This window comes from Oncorhynchus clarkii, chromosome 18, assembly GCF_045791955.1.
Source record: "Oncorhynchus clarkii lewisi isolate Uvic-CL-2024 chromosome 18, UVic_Ocla_1.0, whole genome shotgun sequence".
Lineage (NCBI taxonomy): Eukaryota > Metazoa > Chordata > Actinopteri > Salmoniformes > Salmonidae > Oncorhynchus > Oncorhynchus clarkii.
The window spans coordinates 17378504-17400227 of NC_092164.1; the positions used below are offsets into that span (position 1 = coordinate 17378504).

Consider the following 21724-nt stretch of genomic DNA (forward strand, 5'->3'; position numbering starts at 1 on the left):
TAACATCATGGATTAGTTGACTCATGTAATTACCGTGACAACAAATGGAAATGTAGCTTCGTTTTTGACAACTATATTTTTCCTCTAAATGAGTAAGATATGTAATCTGTCCTGTACTGGCAGTTGTTGTATGTGTGTTCTGCTGTTTCTCTCTCTCTCTCTCTCTCTCTCTCTCTCTCTCTCTCTCTCTCTCTCTCTCTCTCTCTCTCGCTCTCTCTCTCTCTCTCGCTCTCTCTCTCCCTCTCGCTCTCGCTCTCTCTCTTTCTCTCGCTCTCTGTATGTCTGTCTGACCCCCTGGGGACAGAACTTCTCTATTCTGGGAGAAGCCAAACCATCCCACCCTGACCATGCAAATCAAGGCTGCATTCAGTGAGGTGAAACATTTAGAAGATTAAAGACTTTAACGCTCAATGTTCTATTTGACAGATAATGATGTCTGTTCTACACAACGTATTTCTATGTGAACATTCCAAACATGAAGGGCAATGGTCTGGTAGTAAAGTGGTTGTTTCTATTCGGAGGTGAAGTTATGGTTATGGTTGTGTAGAGGAGGTGGTTTGGTGAACTATGATCCTCTCATGAGTAACCAGGGTAACATTGTCCTGGTGTGGGACTGTCTAAAGCTGTGTGAGGATCTTAGGCTTGCGTTCAGTGAACCAGTGTTTCATGTCTGTTGCTCCTCAACACCTGCAGTAGGTCCCAGCTGCATCAGTACAGTCTATGTGCAGTCTGACTGAGGGAGGTTTATGTATGACTCTAAATCACTGTGTCCTCCCACCAGTGTACGCACCCATGCAGTAGTAATCTCCTACATCTTCAGCCTGGACTTTACTGATGGTCAGAGTAAAATCTGGTTCAGATCCACTGCTACTGAAATGACCAGGAGTTTTAGACTGACGTTGACTTATTTTATAGAAGAGGAGTTGAGGGGACTGTCCAGGTTTCTGCAGGTACCAGCTCAGGTCATCATCCACCCCCTCACTGGCTGTGCAGCTCAGATACACAGTCTCTCCCAGACTAACAGACTTGGCAGTAGGAGACTGAGTCACAACTCCAGCCCCAGATGATTCTGGAAATGAGAGGTGGAAGATAAGTCATAATAATCGTAAATAAAATAACTGTAATCTCGCACCATGTACAAGCAGTATCATAGAGGCTTCTCAAACTCCTGTTCTCAAAACTTCTCTGTTTCTTAACAGATGCTCTCTGAAGACGGCAGTTCAGAAAGGTCGGAGAGCAGACTTTCTCACCCTGAGTCAGGAACCCCAGAGTGGTCAGCAGGGGAATCAGTGGTATCATCATCATTTGTGGCTCTGAGAAGACTGGACAGGCTGTACCCAATGCTGATAACACTGCAGTCTTAATGTGTCAGGACAGATCTCAGTCATGAATTCTAAACTCACAGGGCTATAAACTCTCCCAGAGCACTCAAGCATGAGCTGCCAATGCAAAGCACCTCCTCTATGGAAATACCCTTCCTCAGGACAGATGATGAAACTGTTACTGCAACACAATAATAATATTAAACATGGAAGGAAATAGCTGACTAAATCTGTGGAAGGACTTGACCATAGTATTTAGTTACATGTACATTCTCTCTCCTAGTGGGTGTGGTACCTCCCTCCCTGACCGTCCTACTTCCCTCCAGTGAGGAGCAGGACCAGGGGAATGTGGCCCTAGTGTGCCTGGCCAACAGGTGCTTCCCGGAGGGCTGGAAGCTGGGTTGGAGGCTGGGGGCCGGGGGGCCCTTGCAGGGCAGCCAGAGCCTGGAGGTCCTGGAGAAGGACAGTCACTACAGCTGGAGCAGCAGCCTCACCCTCCCCACTGACCAGTGGAGGAAGGCTGGCTCAGTCACCTGTGAGGCCTCCCTAAAGGACCAGACCCCCGTCACTCACACACTGGAGCCACACCACTGCTCCCAGTAGACACCCTGTACACAGAGAACATCTACCTATCTGTCATTCTATCATTCTAGATATCTATCTAGAGCTTCAGCTCTGGTCATCAATTTGGGATTCTGCATCTTTAATTCTGTACCTGTGTTTTGTTTTTGCTTTTAGATTGGAAATGTTAACACAATAAAATACTTTGTATTCATTTCGAGCAAGGTGTCCCTGATTTGTATTATGAAAATAAATAGAAGTGAATATCTGTGGGCTTGTGGTTGTTAAAAAAACAAAACATTCTCTCAGCCTTATTGCAAAATGTGTAGAATAGCATGAGATTATCTATAAAACTGCACATTTCAGACCCCTTGGATATTTTCACATTTTATTGTATTACAAAGTGGGATTCAAATGGATTTAATTAAACAAAAGTTTCAGATATTTTTATTTTGAACAATTATACAAATGTAAAATATAAATATAGTTGTTGCATAGGTATTCAGCTCCCTGAGTCAATACATGTTAGAAACACCTTTGGCATCGATTACAGCTGTGAATCACTCTAAACGATTTCTTCAAGCTCTGTCTAGATGTTGGGGATCATGGTTAGACAGCCATTTTCAAAACTTGCCATAGATTTTCAAGCAGATTTATGTAACAAACTGTAACTTGGCCAATCAGGAACATTGATTATTTTCTTGGTAAGCAACTCTGGTGTAGATTTGGTCTTGAGGTTTTAGGTTCTTGTCTTGTTTTAGAGTTCCTGTCCCAGTCTCTGGTGTATAGCAGCCTGAACCAGGTTTTCCTCTAGGATTTTACATGTGCTGAGCTCCATTCCGTTTCTTTTTATCCTGTAAAATTCTCCATTATTTGCCAATGTCAAGCATACACATAACATGATGCAGCCACCACAATGCTTGAAAAAATGAAGGTAGTTACTCAGTGATGTGTTGTGTTGGCTTTGCCACAAACACAAGGCTTTGCATTTTGGTCAAAAAGTGTATTCCTTTGCTGTATGTTTGTTGTTGTTGCAGTATAACTATATTGCCTTGTTGTGTACAAGATGCATTTTTTGGAGTATTTTTATTCTGTATATTTGTATTGGTCTTTTCACTCTGTCATTTAGGTCATTATTGTGGACTCACTACAATGTTGTTGATCCTCAGTTCTCTTCCTTCAAAGTAACTGAACTCTGTAGCTGTTTTAAATCATGTCCTCATGGTAACATCCCTGAGCCGTTTCATTCCTGTCCTGCAGCTCAGTTCAGAAGGACGGCTGTATCTTTGATGGGTCTGGGTGGTTTAATGCATCATCCACAGCATAATTATTAACCATCATGCTTAATGAGATATTTAATGTCTGATTTGTTATTATTACCTGTCTCCCAATCACTGCCCTTCTTGATGAGGCTTTAGAAAAGCTCCCTGGTCGTTCTAGTTGAATATGTTCATGAAATTCCGTACTTGACTAGGGGGGCTTACAGATGGGAGTCAGGTATCCTAGCGCTTAAGAGCGTTGTGCCAGTGACCGAAAGGTCTCTGTTTTGAATCCCAGCGCTCACTAGGTGAAAAGTCTGTCGATGTGCCCTTGAGCAAGGCACTTAACCCTAATTGCTCCTGTGAGTCGCTCTGGATAAGAGCATCTACTAAATGGCTAAAATGTAAATGTATGCAAAGGGACAGAGGAAGGGTTTGTCAATTAAAAATCATGTCAACCTCTATTATTTCACACAGTTTGAGTCCATGTAAGTTTTTATGTGATCTGTTAAGCCACATTTTACTCCTGAACTACATTAGGCTTGCCTAAACAAACGGGATGAGTACTTATGCAACAATTATATTTTAGTTCTGAAAAAAATATGTATCTTAAAGAAAATATAATTTTTCTTCCACTGACATTACAGAGAATTTTGTGTAGATTGTTGACAAAAAATTATACATAGTTTCAATCCCACTTTGTAACACAATTAAATGTGAAACAATCTAAGGGGTCTGAATACTTTGTTTGTCACTGTATTGTAGAATTGCAGGAAATTAGCTTCAAAACAGCAACATTTTCTCTCTTCCTCATGGCAAAATGTGTAGAATACCATGAAATAAGCAATAAAACATGTTTCTTTTTGCCCCATGGCAAAATATGTAGAATGTTAGGAAGTTAACCCCCCCCCCCCCCCCTTGACAAGGGCCTGCCAAACTTCGGTATGTCACTGCCTCTGACCTTTTAACTCAACCAGTGTGGCTGACTTTCGGTGCCAAACCCTTTCCACACCACACCACAATACTAGTAAACTGACTTATGAAATGACCTGTGACTGATATTTGACTTCTGAATTTGATCTTTGACCTATGCCAGTATGGCTGACGTCCACTGGCCAACCTCCTCTGGTCTAGCACTGGTGTCATGTTGAGGATGGGGGAACATCTGGGCAGTGTACTGTTCTATTCTGGGAGAGGGGCCATGCAAATCTAAGTTTCTGTTTCACAGGGCTCTCACTCTGTAAAGACACACACACACACACACACACACACACACACACACACACACACACACACACACACACACACACACACACACACACACACACACACACACACACACACACACACACACACACACACACAGCTCGCTTGAAGTGTTGGCCAGCTGTGTGTGTCTGGTTGGTCAACCGAGCATTGAGACACACCAACGTTTAGGAACATTTAGCTCCACACATAATTTTATGTTGACTTGATATGGATTATTCATCCTCAATAGGACTATTTCACCTGTATCTTTCTGATAAGGAGAACATTTATAGACATGGGAGGTTGGGAGGGTTATGAAACTAGGTTGTAACCATTATTTCTGAGTTAGTAAAGTGGTTGTACTTGGTGATGTCATATAACAAGACCCTTAGTTCTGTGTCCAGAGGACCAATGATGTGTGTCATTTCGAGCAGGAGGTTTTTGTATGGCTCTAAATCCCTGTGTGAACACACCTCCACTGTGGTAACTCTTACAGTAGTAAACTGCTGCATCTTCAGCCTGGACTCCACTGATGGTCAGAGTGAAGTCCCTCTCAGACCCACTGCCACTGAATCTAGCAGGAATTCCATCTAGCCGTGTCTTTATGTTTCTTATCAGGAGTTTGGGAGCTTCTCCAGGTCTCTGTTGATACCAGTACCCACCCTCATTTCCATCACTCCATCTGTACACTTTAGGGTTGGTTGTACAGGTCAGAGTGACGGGGTCTCCTGGAGAAAATGTCACTACAGGAGGCTGAGTCACAGTCACCTGACCTCTGGATCCTGAAGAGGAAAAATATTAATTGATCAACAAGTAGAAATAAGAGTATATAAAGGATATTATTTATATTTCATAATATTAGGGACAGTAATTATTTGAGATCCATTTCAATGATTATACAAGGCACTCAACAATATGTCATTTTCCATTGTAAGAGTTAGAAACCAACAGACCTTTGAGGCAGCAGCAGACCAGTGTCCAGACGAAGATGGTGATCAGAGTCATGGTTGTCGTGGTTTCTGTTGTGTTGAAGGACAGATCTCAGTCCTGCAGTCTGAAACTCACAGGGCTATAAACACTTCCAGAGCACTGAAGCATGAGCTGCCAATGCAAAGCACCTCCTCTATGGAAATACCCTACCTCAGGACAGAATAATAAACTGCAAATAATCATCATGTGAATTGCTTTATATTTCTGTTGTTGACAGTAAAATGTCACAATTGTCAATATTGATATTTGCTGCAAATGACAATGTTTCACTCTGCCCATAATGCAATCTGATAACAAGTGACATCGTTGGATGAAAAACATTTTGCAGTGAATTTGGGTGAAGAGACTTCAGAGGCTCAAATCAGACTTCATTAATCAGAGTATGCTATTTAGGTACATAAAGTGCTTAATGATTGTGGTTGTCACACCTAGCTATCTTAAGATGAATGCACAGAGATGCTCTGGATAAGAGTGTCTGCTAAATGACTCTAATGTGAATGATAAAACATGAGTATTACTTGCTATAATATTTCCTATATTAAGAGTGTCAAATACTGTAGTTGTATGTGAAGATGTGTAATGCTTTATGAGTATAGTAAAGTTGTACAACGCTGTGTGGAGCTGTATGAGTGGTTCTGTTAGTGCAGGGTGTGCTCACTCTTGTGTGAAGGAGGTTTTTGTACGGCGTCTTAACTAGACTGTATCACTGTGGTTCACGTTCGGTGAAGGGACCAAACTGCTGCTGAAAAGTAAGTGTTTTCTCCTTTACTACTTACAAAATAATACAAAGTATAGAAATGCTGAACACCAGACATTTTAAGACTCAAACTCTGTAAAGGAAACCCCAATGTTAGTATTTATTTTAGACTGGAGGGTTTAGAAGGCATAATGTTAGTATTTATTTTAGACTGGAGGGTTTAGAAGGCATAATGTTAGTATTTATTTTAGACTGGAGGGTTTAGAAGGCATAATGTTAGCTACCGTCTGTGGGAGACTTTCAGTTGTGCATCCAAGCAGCCTGTCTTTGAACAAGTTATACAAAAGAAACACTTTTTTTATTCAAAGAGCTTTAATCTGGTTTAGTTCCCCGCTGTGACACGTGAAATACACAGAGAATGTCATTTGTATAACAGAAAAAGTTCTGCTCCCTTTAATTGTCTGATGTTATTGTAAAGTGGACCGACTTTACATGGGCAATCTGCAATTGCTACATACATTTTGGGACTTTTAAATTAATGACATATACCCATTGATTCTTGAACAACATATATATGTTTTTTAATATGACTCATGAGCTTAGTTCAACTGCCATACTCTTATCAGAGGCAAAATAGAATCATGTTTTCTAAATTGTTTGTGAACAATATAATTTTAAACAAACACTATATATCCTCAAAACGTGGTTGAAATGACATGTTTTATATTATGGATGGCCAGTCCTTGCATCCACAGCTCTATGAATTTGAGAGAGGATACAGTTTTCCAGCTCCATCCCTCAGCTGTTTACCAAAAACACTGGTGTGGTTGGCTGTTTTGTTGTTGTTTGATCAGCAGATATCTCTGCATTTAGAAGAGATATTGGGCGATAAGATCACTTGATGAATGGGGTCCTTGTCCCTTTTACAGCAGAGATATTTAACAGGCTGTGAAAATACATGGCTAAATGAAAAACAGTGATGTACTTTATTGTGCATTTATGTAATTGTTGTTGAGTTGTGAGGTGTTGTGTTCTCTGTGAACCTTAATAAGTTGTGTATTTTATAGAACTCTATTTCTGTCTCCTCTAGAATGTAACATTAAAACGTTCTCTTCTCTCCAGCTGGTCCTACTGTCAGTCCCACGGTGTCTCTGCTCCCCCCCTCCTCTGAGCAGCTCTCTGGGGGCTCTGCCTCACTGGCCTGTCTGCTGACTGACTACTCCCCTCAGGGGGCGCTGGTGAGCTGGGAGGTGGATGGGCTGGATGTGAGCCAGGGGGTCGTGACCAGTCCAGAAGAAGAGAAGGAAGGCCTTTACAGACGCAGCAGCACCCTGACCCTGAGCAAGGCAGGCTGGGAGCAGGGAGAGCTCTACACCTGCAGGGTCTCCCACTTCCAACACACCCAGGCCTCCCCCCTTCGCAGGAGCCAGTGTCTGGTCTAGGACCTAGTGGAGGAGGCCCACAACAGCAGCTCTGTCTGGGGAAGCAGGAGTCGACGAGGCTGGGGGCTGGTTGGAGCAGTAGTAGTGGGTTAGAGTGTTAGTAGTATATTGAGTAAACTCTAGTACTGTTGGGGAGACCACAATCCTGGTAGTAATGTGTATTTTATAGATTACAGGAGACTTCAATGTGTTCTGTACTCAGACTGTTACTGTGATGTTGCTGCCTGTCTCAGTTCTAATAAAGTTGGATTTGGAAAATAACATCATGGATTAGTTGACAAATGTATTTATTGTGACAACAAATGAAAATGTAGTTAAAGATGTTTGTAGTTTTATTCATCACTTTATTCCTCCTCTAAATGAGAGTACGATATGTCAGCTGTCCTGTAGTGACTGTTTGTTGTATGTGCGGTCTGCTGTTTCATGCTCAGTCTCTCTCTCTCTATCTCACTGTCTCTTTCTGCTCTATTTTGGGATAAGCAAAACCATCCCACCATGGCCATGCAAATCAGGGCTGCATTCAGTGAGGTAAAGCATTTTGAACAATACAGATAGAAGTACAATGAATAGAGCTAACACTCCATGTTCTATTTGACAGATAATTCATTTCTATGTGAACATTTCAGAGATTAAGGTCAATGGTCTGGTAGTAAAGTGGTTGTTTCTATTTGGAGGTGAAGTTATGGTTATGGTTGTGTAGAGGAGGTGGTTTGGTGAACGACGATCCTGTCATGAGTAACCAGGGTAACATTGTCCTGGTGTGGGACTGTCTAAAGCTGTGTGAGGATCTTAGGCTTGCGTTCAGTGAACCAGTGTTTCATGTCTGTTGCTCCTCAACACCTGCAGTAGGTCCCAGCTGCAGCAGTACAGTCTCTGTGCAGTCTGACTGAGGAAGGTTTATGTATGACTCTAAATTACTGTGTGAACACTAGTCCACCATAATCACCCATACCATAGTAATCTCCTGCATCTTCAGCTTGGACATCAGTGATTGTAAGAGTGTACTCAGTACCTGATCTACTGCCACTGAATCTAGATGGTGTTCCAGACTGAAGGGTTTTTACTGTATAGATGAGGAGTTTAGGAGCCTGTCCAGGTTTCAGCAGGTACCAGCTCATGTCATCACCAATACCTGAACCTCCTGTAGCACTGAGAGACACAGTCTTTCCCAGACTAACAGATTTCAATTTTTCAGCATGATTCAGGAAATTATTTGCAGATGACACTGAAATGGAACAAGTGGGAAATAAGGACTGATTAATCATAGTAACCTAAATCAAAATCATTGTAAACACCAAACAAGAACAAACAGTAGCATAGGTTTCTCAAACTATCTTAAAATATTCTCAAAGCTTCTCTGTCTCTTTACAGATCTTGTCTGAAGCAACAGCTCAGAGAGAAGACTTTCCCATTCAAACCTATTAGAACCAGTAGAGAGAGATGCTGAGACTTTCTCACCCTGAGTCAGGAACCCCAGCGTGATCAGCAGTGGAATCAGTGATATCATCTTCATCATCATCATCATCTGTGGCTCTGAGAAGACAACAAACTGAACACAACAATGATAACACTGCAGTCTTAAAGTGTCAGGACAGATCTCAGTTCTGCAGTCTGAAACTCACAGGGTTATAAACACTCAGAGCACTGAAGCATGAGCTGCCAATGCAAAGCACCTCCTCTATGGAAATACCCTTCCTCAGGACAGATGATGAAACTGTTACTGCAACACAATAATAATATTAAACATGGAAGGAAATAGCTGACCTAAATCTGTGGAAGGCCTGGAATTTATCATAGTAGTTTTCATTATTTTTTTAAATCTGTTATTTTACCAGGTAAGTTGACTGAGAACACATTCTCATTTACAGCAACGACCTGGGGAATAGTTACAGGGGAGAGGAGGGGGATGAATGAGCCAATTGCAAACTGGGGTTTATTAGGTGACCATGACTGTTTTGAGGGTCAGATTGGGAATTTAGCCAGGACACCGGGGTTAACAACCCTACTCTTACAATAAGTGCCATGGGATCTTTAATGACCTCAGAGAGTCAGGACACCCGTTTAACGTCCCATCTGAAGGACAGCACCGTACACAGGGCCGTGTCCCCATTCACTGCCCTGGGGCATTGGGATATTTTTAAACCAGAGGAAAGAGTGCCTCATACTGGCCCTCCAACACCACTTCCAGCAGCATCTGGTCTCCCATCCAGGGACTGACCAGGACCAACAACTGTATTGAGTTACATGTAAGTGTATTCATTCAATGCTAGAGCATTGCGTTCAAATCAATTGTTATTTGTCACGTGTGCAGAATACAACAGGTGTAGGTAGACCTTACCATGAAATGCTTAATTACAAACAAACAAACAAATTAAAACCAACAACGCAATTTTAAGAAAATCGAGTTTAAAAAAGATTTGCTGAATAAACTAAAGTAAAAAAATTACAAAAATTACAAGTAACACAATAAAATAACAATAATGAGGCTATATAGAGGGGGTACCGGTATACACGGGAGTACAGGTTAGTCGAGGTAATTTGTATATGTAGGTTGGGGTAAAGTGACTATAGACAATAAACAGAATAGCAACAGCAGCTGAACCTGATACTGTTTGACTAATAACTCTTTATTTTCTGTCTGAAACATAGACATTGACCCTCCCCACCGTCCCTGGTGGGGAGGGTCAATGCAAACAGTCCGGTTGGCCATTTGATTAATTGTTCAGCAGTCTTGTGCGTAGAAGGAGCCTTTTGGACCTTTTGGACCTAGACTTGAACCGCTCCGATACCGATTGCCATGCGGTAGCAGAGAGAACAGTCTATGACTTGAGTGACTGAAGTATTTTATTTATTTGTACATTTTTTTGTGGTATCCAATTGGTAGTTACAGTCTCGTCTCATCGCTGCCACTCCCCTACAGACTCGGGAGAGGCGAAGGTCGAGAGCTGTGCATACTCCGAAACACAACCCAACCAAGCTGCATTGCCCACTTGACCCAGAAGTCAATGCATCAGAGGAAACACCGTACAACTGGCGACCGTGTCAGTGTGCACTGCGCCCGGCCCGCCACTGGAGTTGCTAGTGCGCGATGCTGGCTAAACCCTCCCCTAATCCGGACGACGCTGGGCCAATTGGGCGCCACTCCATGGATCTCCCGGTCACAGCCAGTTGCGACAGAGCCTGGACTCGAACCCAGAATCTCTAGTGGGATAGCTAGCACTGCGATGCAGTGCCTTAGACCACTGTGCCACTCGGGAGGCAGAGTGACTGGAGTCTTTGACAATTCTATAATGAACAAAATGGCATCATGCTGAAGTTCAGTTCAGACCATAAAGAATGATTGAGGCCTCAGATGGATATAACCGTGTTTGCATGGACATTGCCGTTGAGGGATTCCACCATTTTGAAGTAGTCAACAGGGTGGGACTTCGTATGGGTTAAGGAATGATCACATCATTCCATCCAGGTCATTAGGAGAAATCAGCCAATGAATTATGCTCATGAGGAAACATTCCATTACAGCAGGTGGCAGTAATTTTAGGAATGGTAACATGCTGTACTGCCCTAAACATACAGGCTTAGAGGCCAGATGCAACCTTTCATATCTGACCTTGCTAGGTCAGACATATCACCTGGAGGTGAATGTTGTCTACTTTACTCAGGGTTGGGTCTGGGAGATGCCCCTGTGTGGTACAGGACAGGTACTGGTGGAGGCATTTGGAGGTTGTGTATATGTGTGTCTGAGCATGTGACTCTGAAACTGTTGACTTTTGCCACTGGCTGACCAGTCAGTGACCTTGGAGTTATTCTAGACTGGGATGAAGGACTTCCATCTGGCTCAGTGCTGATTCCTGATGAATTCCTGATGAAACTGGCTCAGTGCTGATTCCTGAAGAATTCATGATGAAACTGGCTCAGTGCTGATTCCTGATGAATTCATGATGAAACTGGCTCAGTGCTGATTCCTGATATATTCATGATGAAACTGGCTCAGTGCTGATTCCTGATGAATTCCTGATGATTCTGTCTTGGTGCTGATTCCTGAGGAAATCATGATGAATCTTCAGATGTAGTTCACTAGTTATCTAATTCTTCCTCATGCCATTCTAGTGGGCACTAGGGATGTAAACTTTGACCGTATAACTTTGTCAAATATTCTCTTTGGCAATAAAACATCAAGCTGACTACAATAAAGTGACAGGCAGTCTGGTGGCATGTTGGGGTTGAACTGACTCTCTTCCCTGGGAAACTGACCTCTGACATTTTGATCTTTGACCTTTACCAGTCTGACTGACGTCCGATGCCCAACCTCTTCCTGTCCACAAGACACAATATTAGTGAACTGACCTGTGACTGACATCTGACCTATGATGTTGAACTTTTAGCCTCTTCCAGTATGGCTGATGTCCACTGGCCAACCTCCTCTGGTCTAGCACTGGTGTCGTGTTGAGGATGGAGGAACATCTGGGGAGTGTTCTATTCTGGGGGAGGGGCCCTGGAAATCTAAGTTTCTGTTTCACAGCGCATGGGAGGTTGGAAGATTGATGAAACTAGTTTGTAAACATTATTTCTGAGTTAGTAAAGTGGTTATACTTGGTGATGTCATATACCAAGACCCTTAGTTCTGTGTTCAGTGGACCAGTGATGTGTGTAATGTTGTAGAGGAGGTTTTTGTACGGCTCTAAATCACTGTGTGAACACATTACCACTGTGGTAACTCGTACAGTAGTAAACTGCTGCATCTTCAGCCTGGACTCCACTGATGGTCAGAGTGAAGTCACTCTCAGACCCACTGCAACTGAATCTAGCAGGAATCCCATCTAGCCGTGTCTTTATGTTTCTTATCAGGAGTTTGGGAGCTTCTCCAGGTCTCTGTTGATACCAGAACGCACCCTCATCTCCATCATCCCATTTGTACACTTCAGGGTTGGTTGTACAGGTCAGAGTGACGGGGTCTCCTGGAGGAAATGTCACTACAGGAGGCTGAGTCACAGTCACCTGACCTCTGGATCCTGAAGAGGAAAAACATAAATTAAACAACGAGAATAAATAACAGATTGTTTATATTTCATAATTTTGTATGCAGGGACATGTATTAATTGAGAGCCATTTCAAAGGTACTCAACAATATGTCATTTTTTCATTGTAAGAGTTCAGTGTCCAGATGAAGATGGTGATCAAAGTCATGGTTGCCGTTGTTTCTGTACAGTCTGACTGAGGGAGGTTTTGTATGACTCTAAATGACTGTGTGAAACGCTCTGGGCCGCCAACATTACTCATACCATAGGAATCTCCTGCATCTTCAGCTTGGACATTAGGGATTGTAAGAGTGTACTCAGTACCTGATCTACTGCCACTGAATCTAGATGGTGTTCCAGACTGAATGGTTTTTACTGTATAGATGAGGAGCTTAGGAGCCTGTCCAGGTTTCAGCAGGTACCAGCTCATGTCATCACCAATACCGGTTGAACTTGCAACAGCTTTGATAGACACACTCTCTCCCAGGCAAACAGACTTTGATTAATCAGCTTGATTCAGGACACGTTGTGCAGATGACTCTGAACTGGAAACAGTGAATAATTTGCTTTGAGTCGTCACAATAATCCAAATAAAGGCATTGGAATTGTGTTGCATGTGCAAACATATACAGTGCCTTGCGAAAGTATTCGGCCCCCTTGAACTTTGCGACCTTTTGCCACATTTCAGGCTTCAAACATAAAGATATAAAACTGTATTTTTTTGTGAAGAATCAACAAGTGGGACACAATCATGAAGTGGAACGACATTTATTGGATATTCCAAACTTTTTTAACAAATCAAAAACTGAAAAATTGGTCGTGCAAAATTATTCAGCCCCCTTAAGTTAATACTTTGTAGCGCCACCTTTTGCTGCGATTACAGCTGTAAGTCGCTTGGGGTATGTCTCTATCAGTTTTGCACATCGAGAGACAGACATTTTTTCCCATTCCTCCTTGCAAAACAGCTCGAGCTCAGTGAGGTTGGATGGAGAGCATTTGTGAACAGCAGTTTTCAGTTCTTTCCACAGATTCTCGATTGGATTCAGGTCTGGACTTTGACTTGGCCATTCTAACACCTGGATATGTTTATTTTTGAACCATTCCATTGTAGATTTTGCTTTATGTTTTGGATCATTGTCTTGTGGGAAGACAAATCTCCGTCCCAGTCTCAGGTCTTTTGCAGACTCCATCAGGTTTTCTTCCAGAATGGTCCTGTATTTGGCTCCATCCATCTCACCATCAATTTTAACCATCTTCCCTGTCCCTGCTGAAGAAAAGCAGGCCCAAACCATGATGCTGCCACCACCATATTTGACAGTGGGGATGGTGTGTTCAGCTGTGTTGCTTTTACGCCAAACATAACGTTTTGCATTGTTGCCAAAAAGTTCAATTTTGGTTTCATCTGACCAGAGCACCTTCTTCCACATGTTTGGTGTGTCTCCCAGGTGGCTTGTGGCAAACTTTAAACGACACTTTTTATGGATATCTTTAAGAAATGGCTTTCTTCTTGCCACTCTTCCATAAAGGCCAGATTTGTGCAATATACGACTGATTGTTGTCCTATGGACAGAGTCTCCCACCTCAGCTGTAGATCTCTGCAGTTCATCCAGAGTGATCATGGGCCTCTTGGCTACATCTCTGATCAGTCTTCTCCTTGTATGAGCTTAAAGTTTAGAGGGACGGCCAGGTCTTGGTAGATTTGCAGTGGTCTGATACTTCTTCCATTTCAATATTATCGCTTGCACAGTGCTCCTTGGGATGTTTAAAGCTTGGGAAATCTTTTTGTATCCAAATCCGGCTTTAAACTTCTTCACAACAGTATCTCGGACCTGCCTGGTGTGTTCCTTGTTCTTCATGATGCTCTCTGCGCTTTTAACGGACCTCTGAGACTATCACAGTGCAGGTGCATTTATACAGAGACTTGATTACACACAGGTGGATTGTATTTATCATCATTAGTCATTTAGGTCAACATTGGATCATTCAGAGATCCTCACTAAACTTCTGGAGAGAGTTTGCTGCACTGAAAGTAAAGGGGCTGAATAATTTTGCATGCCCAATTTTTCAGTTTTTGATTTGTTAAAAAAGTTTGAAACATCCAATAAATGTCGTTCCACTTCATGATTGTGTCCCACTTGTTGTTGATTCTTCACAAAAAAATACAGTTTTATATCTTTATGTTTGAAGCCTGAAATGTGGCAAAAGGTCGCAAAGTTCAAGGGGGCCGAATACTTTCGCAAGGCACTGTAGAAGCCCATTAAAACCTGTTAAAACCAGTAGATCACAATGAGATGCTGAGAGTTCCTCACCCTGAGTCAGGAGGAACGCCAGCATGATCAGCATCTTCCTCATCTGTGGCTCTAAGAAGACTGACTGGACACAACGATGATAGCACTGCAGTCTTAGTGTCAGGAGCAGTGAGGCTCAACAGCTATGCAAAACACCACTCTATGGGCAAACACACCTGCTGGGTGTGAAAGAGAGAGAGGAGACAGAGATAACTTTTATATCTGTTATTTTGCTGTTAGCTGTGAGTAATTCCATTCTAGGGGTCAATTATAGGAGGATAACTAAATCATGTATTAAAGGGTAGGTTCACCACCAAATAAAAAAATGTGTCAGACATATTACATCCAAAGTGTTGTGTCAAGCTGAGCCCAAATTGTATTTCATTTTAGGATGAACATCCCGCTGGTATACCATTCCTTAATAGCCAGGATCCAACAGACTGCACAAATGAGTCGGCCTACTGGAGCCTTACTAACTACTGTACAGTGATGACCCCCTCCCTTTTGTACACTGCTGCTACTCGTTGTTTATTATCTATGCATAGTCACTTCACCCCCATCTACATGTACAAATTACCTCAACTACCCTGTACCCCCGCACCCAGTGCCCTCTGTATATCGCCTCATTATTGTTATTCTTATTGTGTTACTTTTAATTGTAGTCTACTTGGTAAATATTTTCTTAACTTTTATTGAACTGCACTGTTAAGAGCTTGTAAGTAAGCATTTCACGTTAAAGTCTTCACATGTTGTAGTTGGCGCATGTGACAAATAAAGTTCGATTTTATTTGATTCTCATATTTGCAGGTTGATGGCGCCCTCTTGTGCTAAAATGACGTCATGCTGAAGTTCAGTTCAGACAGAGAATAGTTATTTGTCCAGTAGTGGCAGGCTCAGCGTCAGCTGTTGGTAGAATTACAGACCGGGCCTGCAAGCTCTTTCACTGCTACTTGACATAAATAACTAGATAGATGTGCAAGGACTAGGGCCCCGTGTTTTAGACAATCATGTCACATGACCTGGATTTTAACCTTTGTTTAAAGATTTTTCATCAAACGGTCCCCCTTTCTTTTTTATATCAGATGGTACAGCACCATCCTCAAAAAAATGCTTTAATTTTTGGTATAATTCAAATTTATGGAAAGGCTTAAAATAAATGTTAAAATATAGGTCACGTAGCATGGTAGACCAAAAAACATGGCCCTAGCAATGACAGACACGTCTAAACGCCAACACTCACCAGATATTAGTACTGTAGCATAATGGTTAACTGAACTTTACTCTCGGCAATAAAAATGTACTTTCATCACCTGTTGCTTCAACTAGATGTCAACAAAATCGTTTTCTGATTGGTTGTACCGTAATTAAAGTCCTCCCTCTCGCTAGTTTGCTTCGCCAGGAACCGTATGCCCAACAGCTTGTAGGCACGCACGGATAATTCGGTGTGTTAAACTTTAAACATATTAAATATTTGTACGTTTTTCGCTTCTTTTATTGACCGTAACATTTTGATTGGGTTTGTGTTTGTGTAGGCTACGCATCCAAAAAAATCAACACGTTTTACACGGCGCCACTACAACAATGTTTGCCCAACTTCATAACCGCTATGAGGCTTTGTTGAATGAAAATAACTTTGTGACAGATCTCCTAGCTACGATGGAGGAGAAAACTGGGATACAGAAGAAATATATCGCTTCAGGTATTAGTTTATATTAAATCCACTTGCAATGTCGGACTTTGCCAGTTGCTTGGTTGTAAATGCTGCTCTATGTCAATGTTGAAACATTGTAACTTCACCCTCTGGTCTAGCCGCTTGTGGTTACTTTCTCGTTATGCAACGTTGGCTGGTTTGGCAAGATCGGCACATATGACAGTTATTTTGCTGACATGTCACATTAACTAACTAGCCTACCAGCAACAGTTGTAGCTGTTAAACAGTACCGCAGTCTAGCCCAGTTAGGCCTAACACAAACAAACCATAGAAAACAAACGGTGTCACCAGACCAAATATTGTTTTAACGTGACTGTTTGTATTTATTATGGATCCCCATTCGCTGATCCCCATAAATTGTAGGCCTAGGCTGCCTACAATGTGATTTTACGACACTCATTTGAAGTAGCAAAGGTCGGAGATGGCCTAGATTGCAGTTAATCCACTGTTAGTGGTCGTTAGCTGCTTCCAATGTCTAGCTAGCAGCTGGTCCCTAGCCAAGGGGTGTATTTATAACTCCTACATAAATACCAACTGATATGTTGAGATGGCAGATTTTAGGGTGACCTGCTGTCTTCAGTTGAGTTGTGCTCCTTCAGAGGTTGCGCCTGTCTGTTTGTGTGGTAATGCCTACTCATTCACTGACATTGACAACAATGAAGTTGACAAGAGCACGAACAGATCTGGGACCAGGCTAGTTCTGTTGCTGTCGTAATATTGTCCTTTTTGGGGTATTATTGACACACACACGGTCTGCCAGTACTGATGTTTATGGAAATGTCCTGAGAGCAACAACAGAATTTTACATTGGACTGAGGTTGACTTTCTGGTGACTACTGAACTAACTGGACCTAATATGCAATAGAGTATATATAAGACAATGTACCTTAGAGGTGTGTGTGTGTGTGTGTGTGCGCGCGCGCCTTGGTCTGGTCAAGTATGAAGTGAAGTACTTTAACGTCTGGTGGGAAGTTCTCTGCGGCCAATGTGTGTTCAGTACCGGGAGGAGAAGTTGCCTGTAGGATATCCTATGTAGCTTAGCTCTTCTTCTGAAGAAGGAACCCCAGCCCATTAGTCTTCCATCAATGTCAGAGAGGGACTCTGTCTGCTCTACCGCTGCCTGTGGAGGGACTCTGATCACATCACCAAGCATTCAGACATGGTGTCCACTGGGCAACCTAAGCTGTTTGGTGGAGGAAGAGGAAGGCACTGGTCCCGGTCCGTATGTGGGGTGTGGCAGCATGTTTGTGGATGACACTTGATGCACTCCAAATCAGGAATTTCACAAAACACCATTGACACATTTGAGAATAATTTCGATGTGCCCAGTGCTGCTTTTCCAAATCATAGTTTTGTGACCATATATAGCCGTCTGCCATAACTGAAACTAGTCATGGGTCTTGAAGATCATGAGGTGTATTGATTTTTGGTTAGATTGATTGGTGTATTGGACAATAACTGGCAGATGAAAAGCCTGGCGCCATATGTCTAAATGATTTCCCTATGCAAACAGGAGCTAAACCAAACAAAAGCCGATTACCTGCTAGCTAGGGTTACAATAGCAAGCAGCAGCTGCTTCTCTCCTTTTCTCTGTCCAGCTCTAAAACTCTGAGCCTATTCCAAATTTTTTTTTTCTTTTTACATGGGAATCCATTGTACATATGTTGACTGAAATGTGTGAAGGGTTAATTTGACAGACAGTGAAGTTCACGGCTGTAGGTTAATGTAGTTGCTAGTTTGTTGGTTTAGGTTAGAGCGGACCAGTATCTATGTGGAATCTCTGTCTCCTATTCCATAGTTCATATTCCACATGGTTACACTAGATGTCTTATGTACATCAACATTGAATTTGTGAATGTCAGTGTTTTGAATAGCGTTTCACACGAAGCCTTGTCCTGTTTATTCATCCAACATCCTGCTCAAACACACACACACACACACACACACAGAGGTGATGTATCATGATATGAAGATGCTTTGAAATGTTTCCAGATTGACTGATATCTGGTATGAATCTCTCTGTCTCTAGGTGTGGTCTCTCTGATCAGTCTGTATCTGTTGTTTGGCTATGGAGCCTCTCTTCTCTGTAACCTGATTGGCTTTGTCTACCCAGCGTACCTCTCGTAAGTAGCACCTCAAAACATATCTAAGAAGTGGTGTTGTGATGCTCACATCATATGCTCCAGGTGAAGGGTTAAACATGATTTATTTTAATTATTTATTTCCATTCATCACTTGCCCTGTTGTCCAATCAGAATCAAGGCCATAGAGAGTAAGAAGAAAGACGATGACACTCAGTGGTTGACCTACTGGGTGGTCTACGGATTCTTCAGTATTGCAGAGGCTTTCTCTGACATCTTCCTCTCCTGGTTCCCCTTCTACTATGCTGGCAAGGTGTGTGTGTGTGTGTGTGTGTGTAACATTCAATATACAGGAGGCCAAAAGAAGATCATCATAGAATCTCTCTCTCAATCCCTCTCTCCTACAGTGTTTGTTCCTGGTGTGGTGTATGGCTCCGGTGACGTGGAACGGTTCTGCTATTCTCTACTCCCGTGTGGTCCGTCCCGTGTTCCTCAGACACCAGGCCACCCTGGACAGTGTCGTCAACAACCTGAGTGATAAGGCCAAGAACATTGCTGATACTGTCACGAAAGAAGGTGAGGCACAGACCCACAAGTTAGATTTATATTGTGGAGATGCGGAAACAACAGTCCCGGCTCCCGACACCTCAGTTTTTCCCCAACGCCGCCGACGCAAATTAGTACTGGTAGAGTAATTGTCACCCATGGTGTGCTCAAATATAAAGTAGCTGCACGTTGGGCTAAAAAATGATCCGGGAGAATCTGACTGCTTCACAAAAGGCATCTGAAGCAGTCGGACTGCTCCGAACTCTAATTCACATGTAAAGTACGATACTTAGTTATCCCGCATCTCTGCAATGTAAATCTAGCTGTACACACACACACACACGGTCACCAGATCTGTCAGTCAAACTAATAACTCATGTTTTTATTGTCGTTTTTTTCTCTCCAGCTGTCAACCAGGTCCTCAAGAATGACAAGAACCAGTGACCGACCGATGTATGACCACAAGCCTCAGACGCCTCGACTCCAATAAACACACAGAACCACACAACAGAGTGTGTGATGTCCCATGAAGGATGATAATAGACCGTGTCACGTGATCAGTGGCCGGTGACCACCCTGCAGCACACACAAGGGACTTGTTTGTTTTTTCACGTTCTAGTCTGTCTTTTTAAGTTGCATGTATCAATGTTATATGATGAGTTTCCCATAATCCAGGCGTTGTGGCATCTGATAATCGGCGCAGCGTGACCTGTTTTTAAAGACCGGTTGGAATGCAACCAGAAGCTTAGGGTAGCCACCACACAATCCAGCTGACCTCTAAACAATGTGAATGTCTTAATGTAATCTGTAGCCTACTGTCAGGTAACCCATGTGCTGTAGATGTCTGTGAATCAGTGGAGACTCTCTCTCTCTCTCGACAGCGCCACGTTGACCTCACAAATCCACCCTTAGCCAATTTCCCCCTTTGACCTACCCCAGCACTAACACACCAGATTCAATAAGTCAGACTGTGATAAATTAGCTTGTTAAACCAGGTGGGTTAGTGCTGGGCTAGAACAAAAATGGCCCCGTAATAATGGATTGGGAAACACGGTACCAGGGGGTAGGGGCTAATGGAGGTGTCTAGGGGTATGTTTGGGATAGAGCCATTCTGAGCTGGGTCATTTCCTACAAGGTAGCCATGTTATTTCAGTCTCTTGTAATTAGTGCATACAGTAGCATGTCTCCACAATGTCTGCAGATCTGTGCCAAAGATGTTTACTCCATCACCCTGCCGGAACAAAATGAATATTTATGTATGTAAACTGAACTGGAAAGTATTTTTGTTGAGTATGTTCTCTATTCTCATTGTCTTTAATAAATCAAACTGGAACTTGAGTAATGTTTCGTCTGTACTCTGTTCACACTTCTCCTCAACTGGAGTCTGTTACACCATGCCGTTCAATTCTTTAGGAATTCTGAAATATGGATTTATTTAGGAAAGTTAGATAACTCATTGATCCTACTTTATGGAATACTCCCTGTCAGAGGAATCTGGGAATTAAATTATCAATCAATTGAACTACGAGGGAGAGAACCAGCAGTACTACATATATGAAGGCTGGAGTGGAATGGCCCTGCACTAAGACGTTGATATACCCAGTTGCCCTGTGCTCAGTACATTTACTGGTATACAGGAAGTGAAATCAGCTGGGATATGTTTTGGTGAATGTTCACTCTCAGACAAGTCTGAATGGGATGGCTCTTATGTCCATGCTGGGAGTGTAATGTCTGACTAAACTGACTGACTGATAATGGCCACGTACTCACTGTCCCAGGGACTGTGTGTGTGTGCTGTGTGTTTGTGTAGTAATTTGGGAACCTGGCAAACTCTCTATAAATGCACTTCCTTTAATCAAACCATAGATGCCAGACTGTGGGGGTGATAGCAGAGCATTGCATGTCTAACTCATCCCTTACTGTCTCTTTCCCTTCCTGAGGCTTTTCTCCCCAGCTGTTCCTTTACTCTGGAGACTGCATTTGCTGTCCATGCACACGTGTGTGTGTGTGTGTGGTCTTGAGTTTCCCTGGGGGACTGTGGTGTGTAATCATTGCAGTACTCTAACTCACTGACAGAGGGAGACAAACACACTTTACAGGCAGTACAGGCTTTAGTTCCAGCGCTGGTCCCGGAGAGATACAGATCAAATCACTATTTATTTAAAGTACATTTAAACATGTCTTAATACGCTTTACAAACCAATTATAATATACAAATTAAACAAACCGCAAATGAATCAAAAACAGAAACTGCAGACATACAAAGTGGACATTGACACAAAAACATCAAGGGGCAAGACAGAGTGGGCTACAGGGAAATACATGGGGTTAAGACAGCAGCAAAACATTAGGGGGTTCAGTAGGGCAGGAGTGACTGCAGGGTGGGACATTGGAGTGGATAGATCGGAGGAGTCTGGTGGGCGGGTCAGTGTGTGGACTGGTGGTCGGATGTTTGGCTCACAGGCTGGTTGGTGACTTCCTAAGGGAGGGATGGTGAGAGCAGCAGAAAGGATACAGACCAGAAATGTAAACATGTACAGGGTTCCAGTCCTAGTGACCTG

The 21724-nt window shown here is 42.7% G+C and overlaps 1 protein-coding gene, 1 long non-coding RNA gene and 1 gene segment (V, D, J or C); 2 read left to right on the forward strand and 1 right to left on the reverse strand.

Annotated features, from left to right (window-relative positions):
* The first annotated feature begins 5606 nt into the window (after positions 1-5606).
* LOC139372477 (uncharacterized) lies at positions 5607-7777 on the forward strand. Its single transcript, XR_011627461.1, has 2 exons — positions 5607-6129; positions 7200-7777. It is a non-coding gene; the product is annotated as an uncharacterized lncRNA (long non-coding RNA).
* A 4428-nt stretch (positions 7778-12205) lies between these two features.
* On the reverse strand, positions 12206-14889 carry LOC139372255 (immunoglobulin kappa variable 3-15-like). The segment is given in 2 exon segments: positions 12206-12531; positions 14847-14889. Coding segments are annotated over 2 exon segments (369 nt in total).
* A 1144-nt stretch (positions 14890-16033) lies between these two features.
* On the forward strand, positions 16034-20501 carry LOC139373107 (receptor expression-enhancing protein 6). Its single transcript, XM_071113218.1, has 5 exons — positions 16034-16524; positions 18566-18659; positions 18792-18930; positions 19025-19193; positions 19570-20501. The coding sequence occupies exons 1-5, from the start codon at positions 16407-16409 to the stop codon at positions 19605-19607; spliced, it is 558 nt and encodes a 185-aa protein (XP_070969319.1). The 5' UTR covers positions 16034-16406; the 3' UTR covers positions 19608-20501.
* Positions 20502-21724: the final 1223 nt, after the last annotated feature.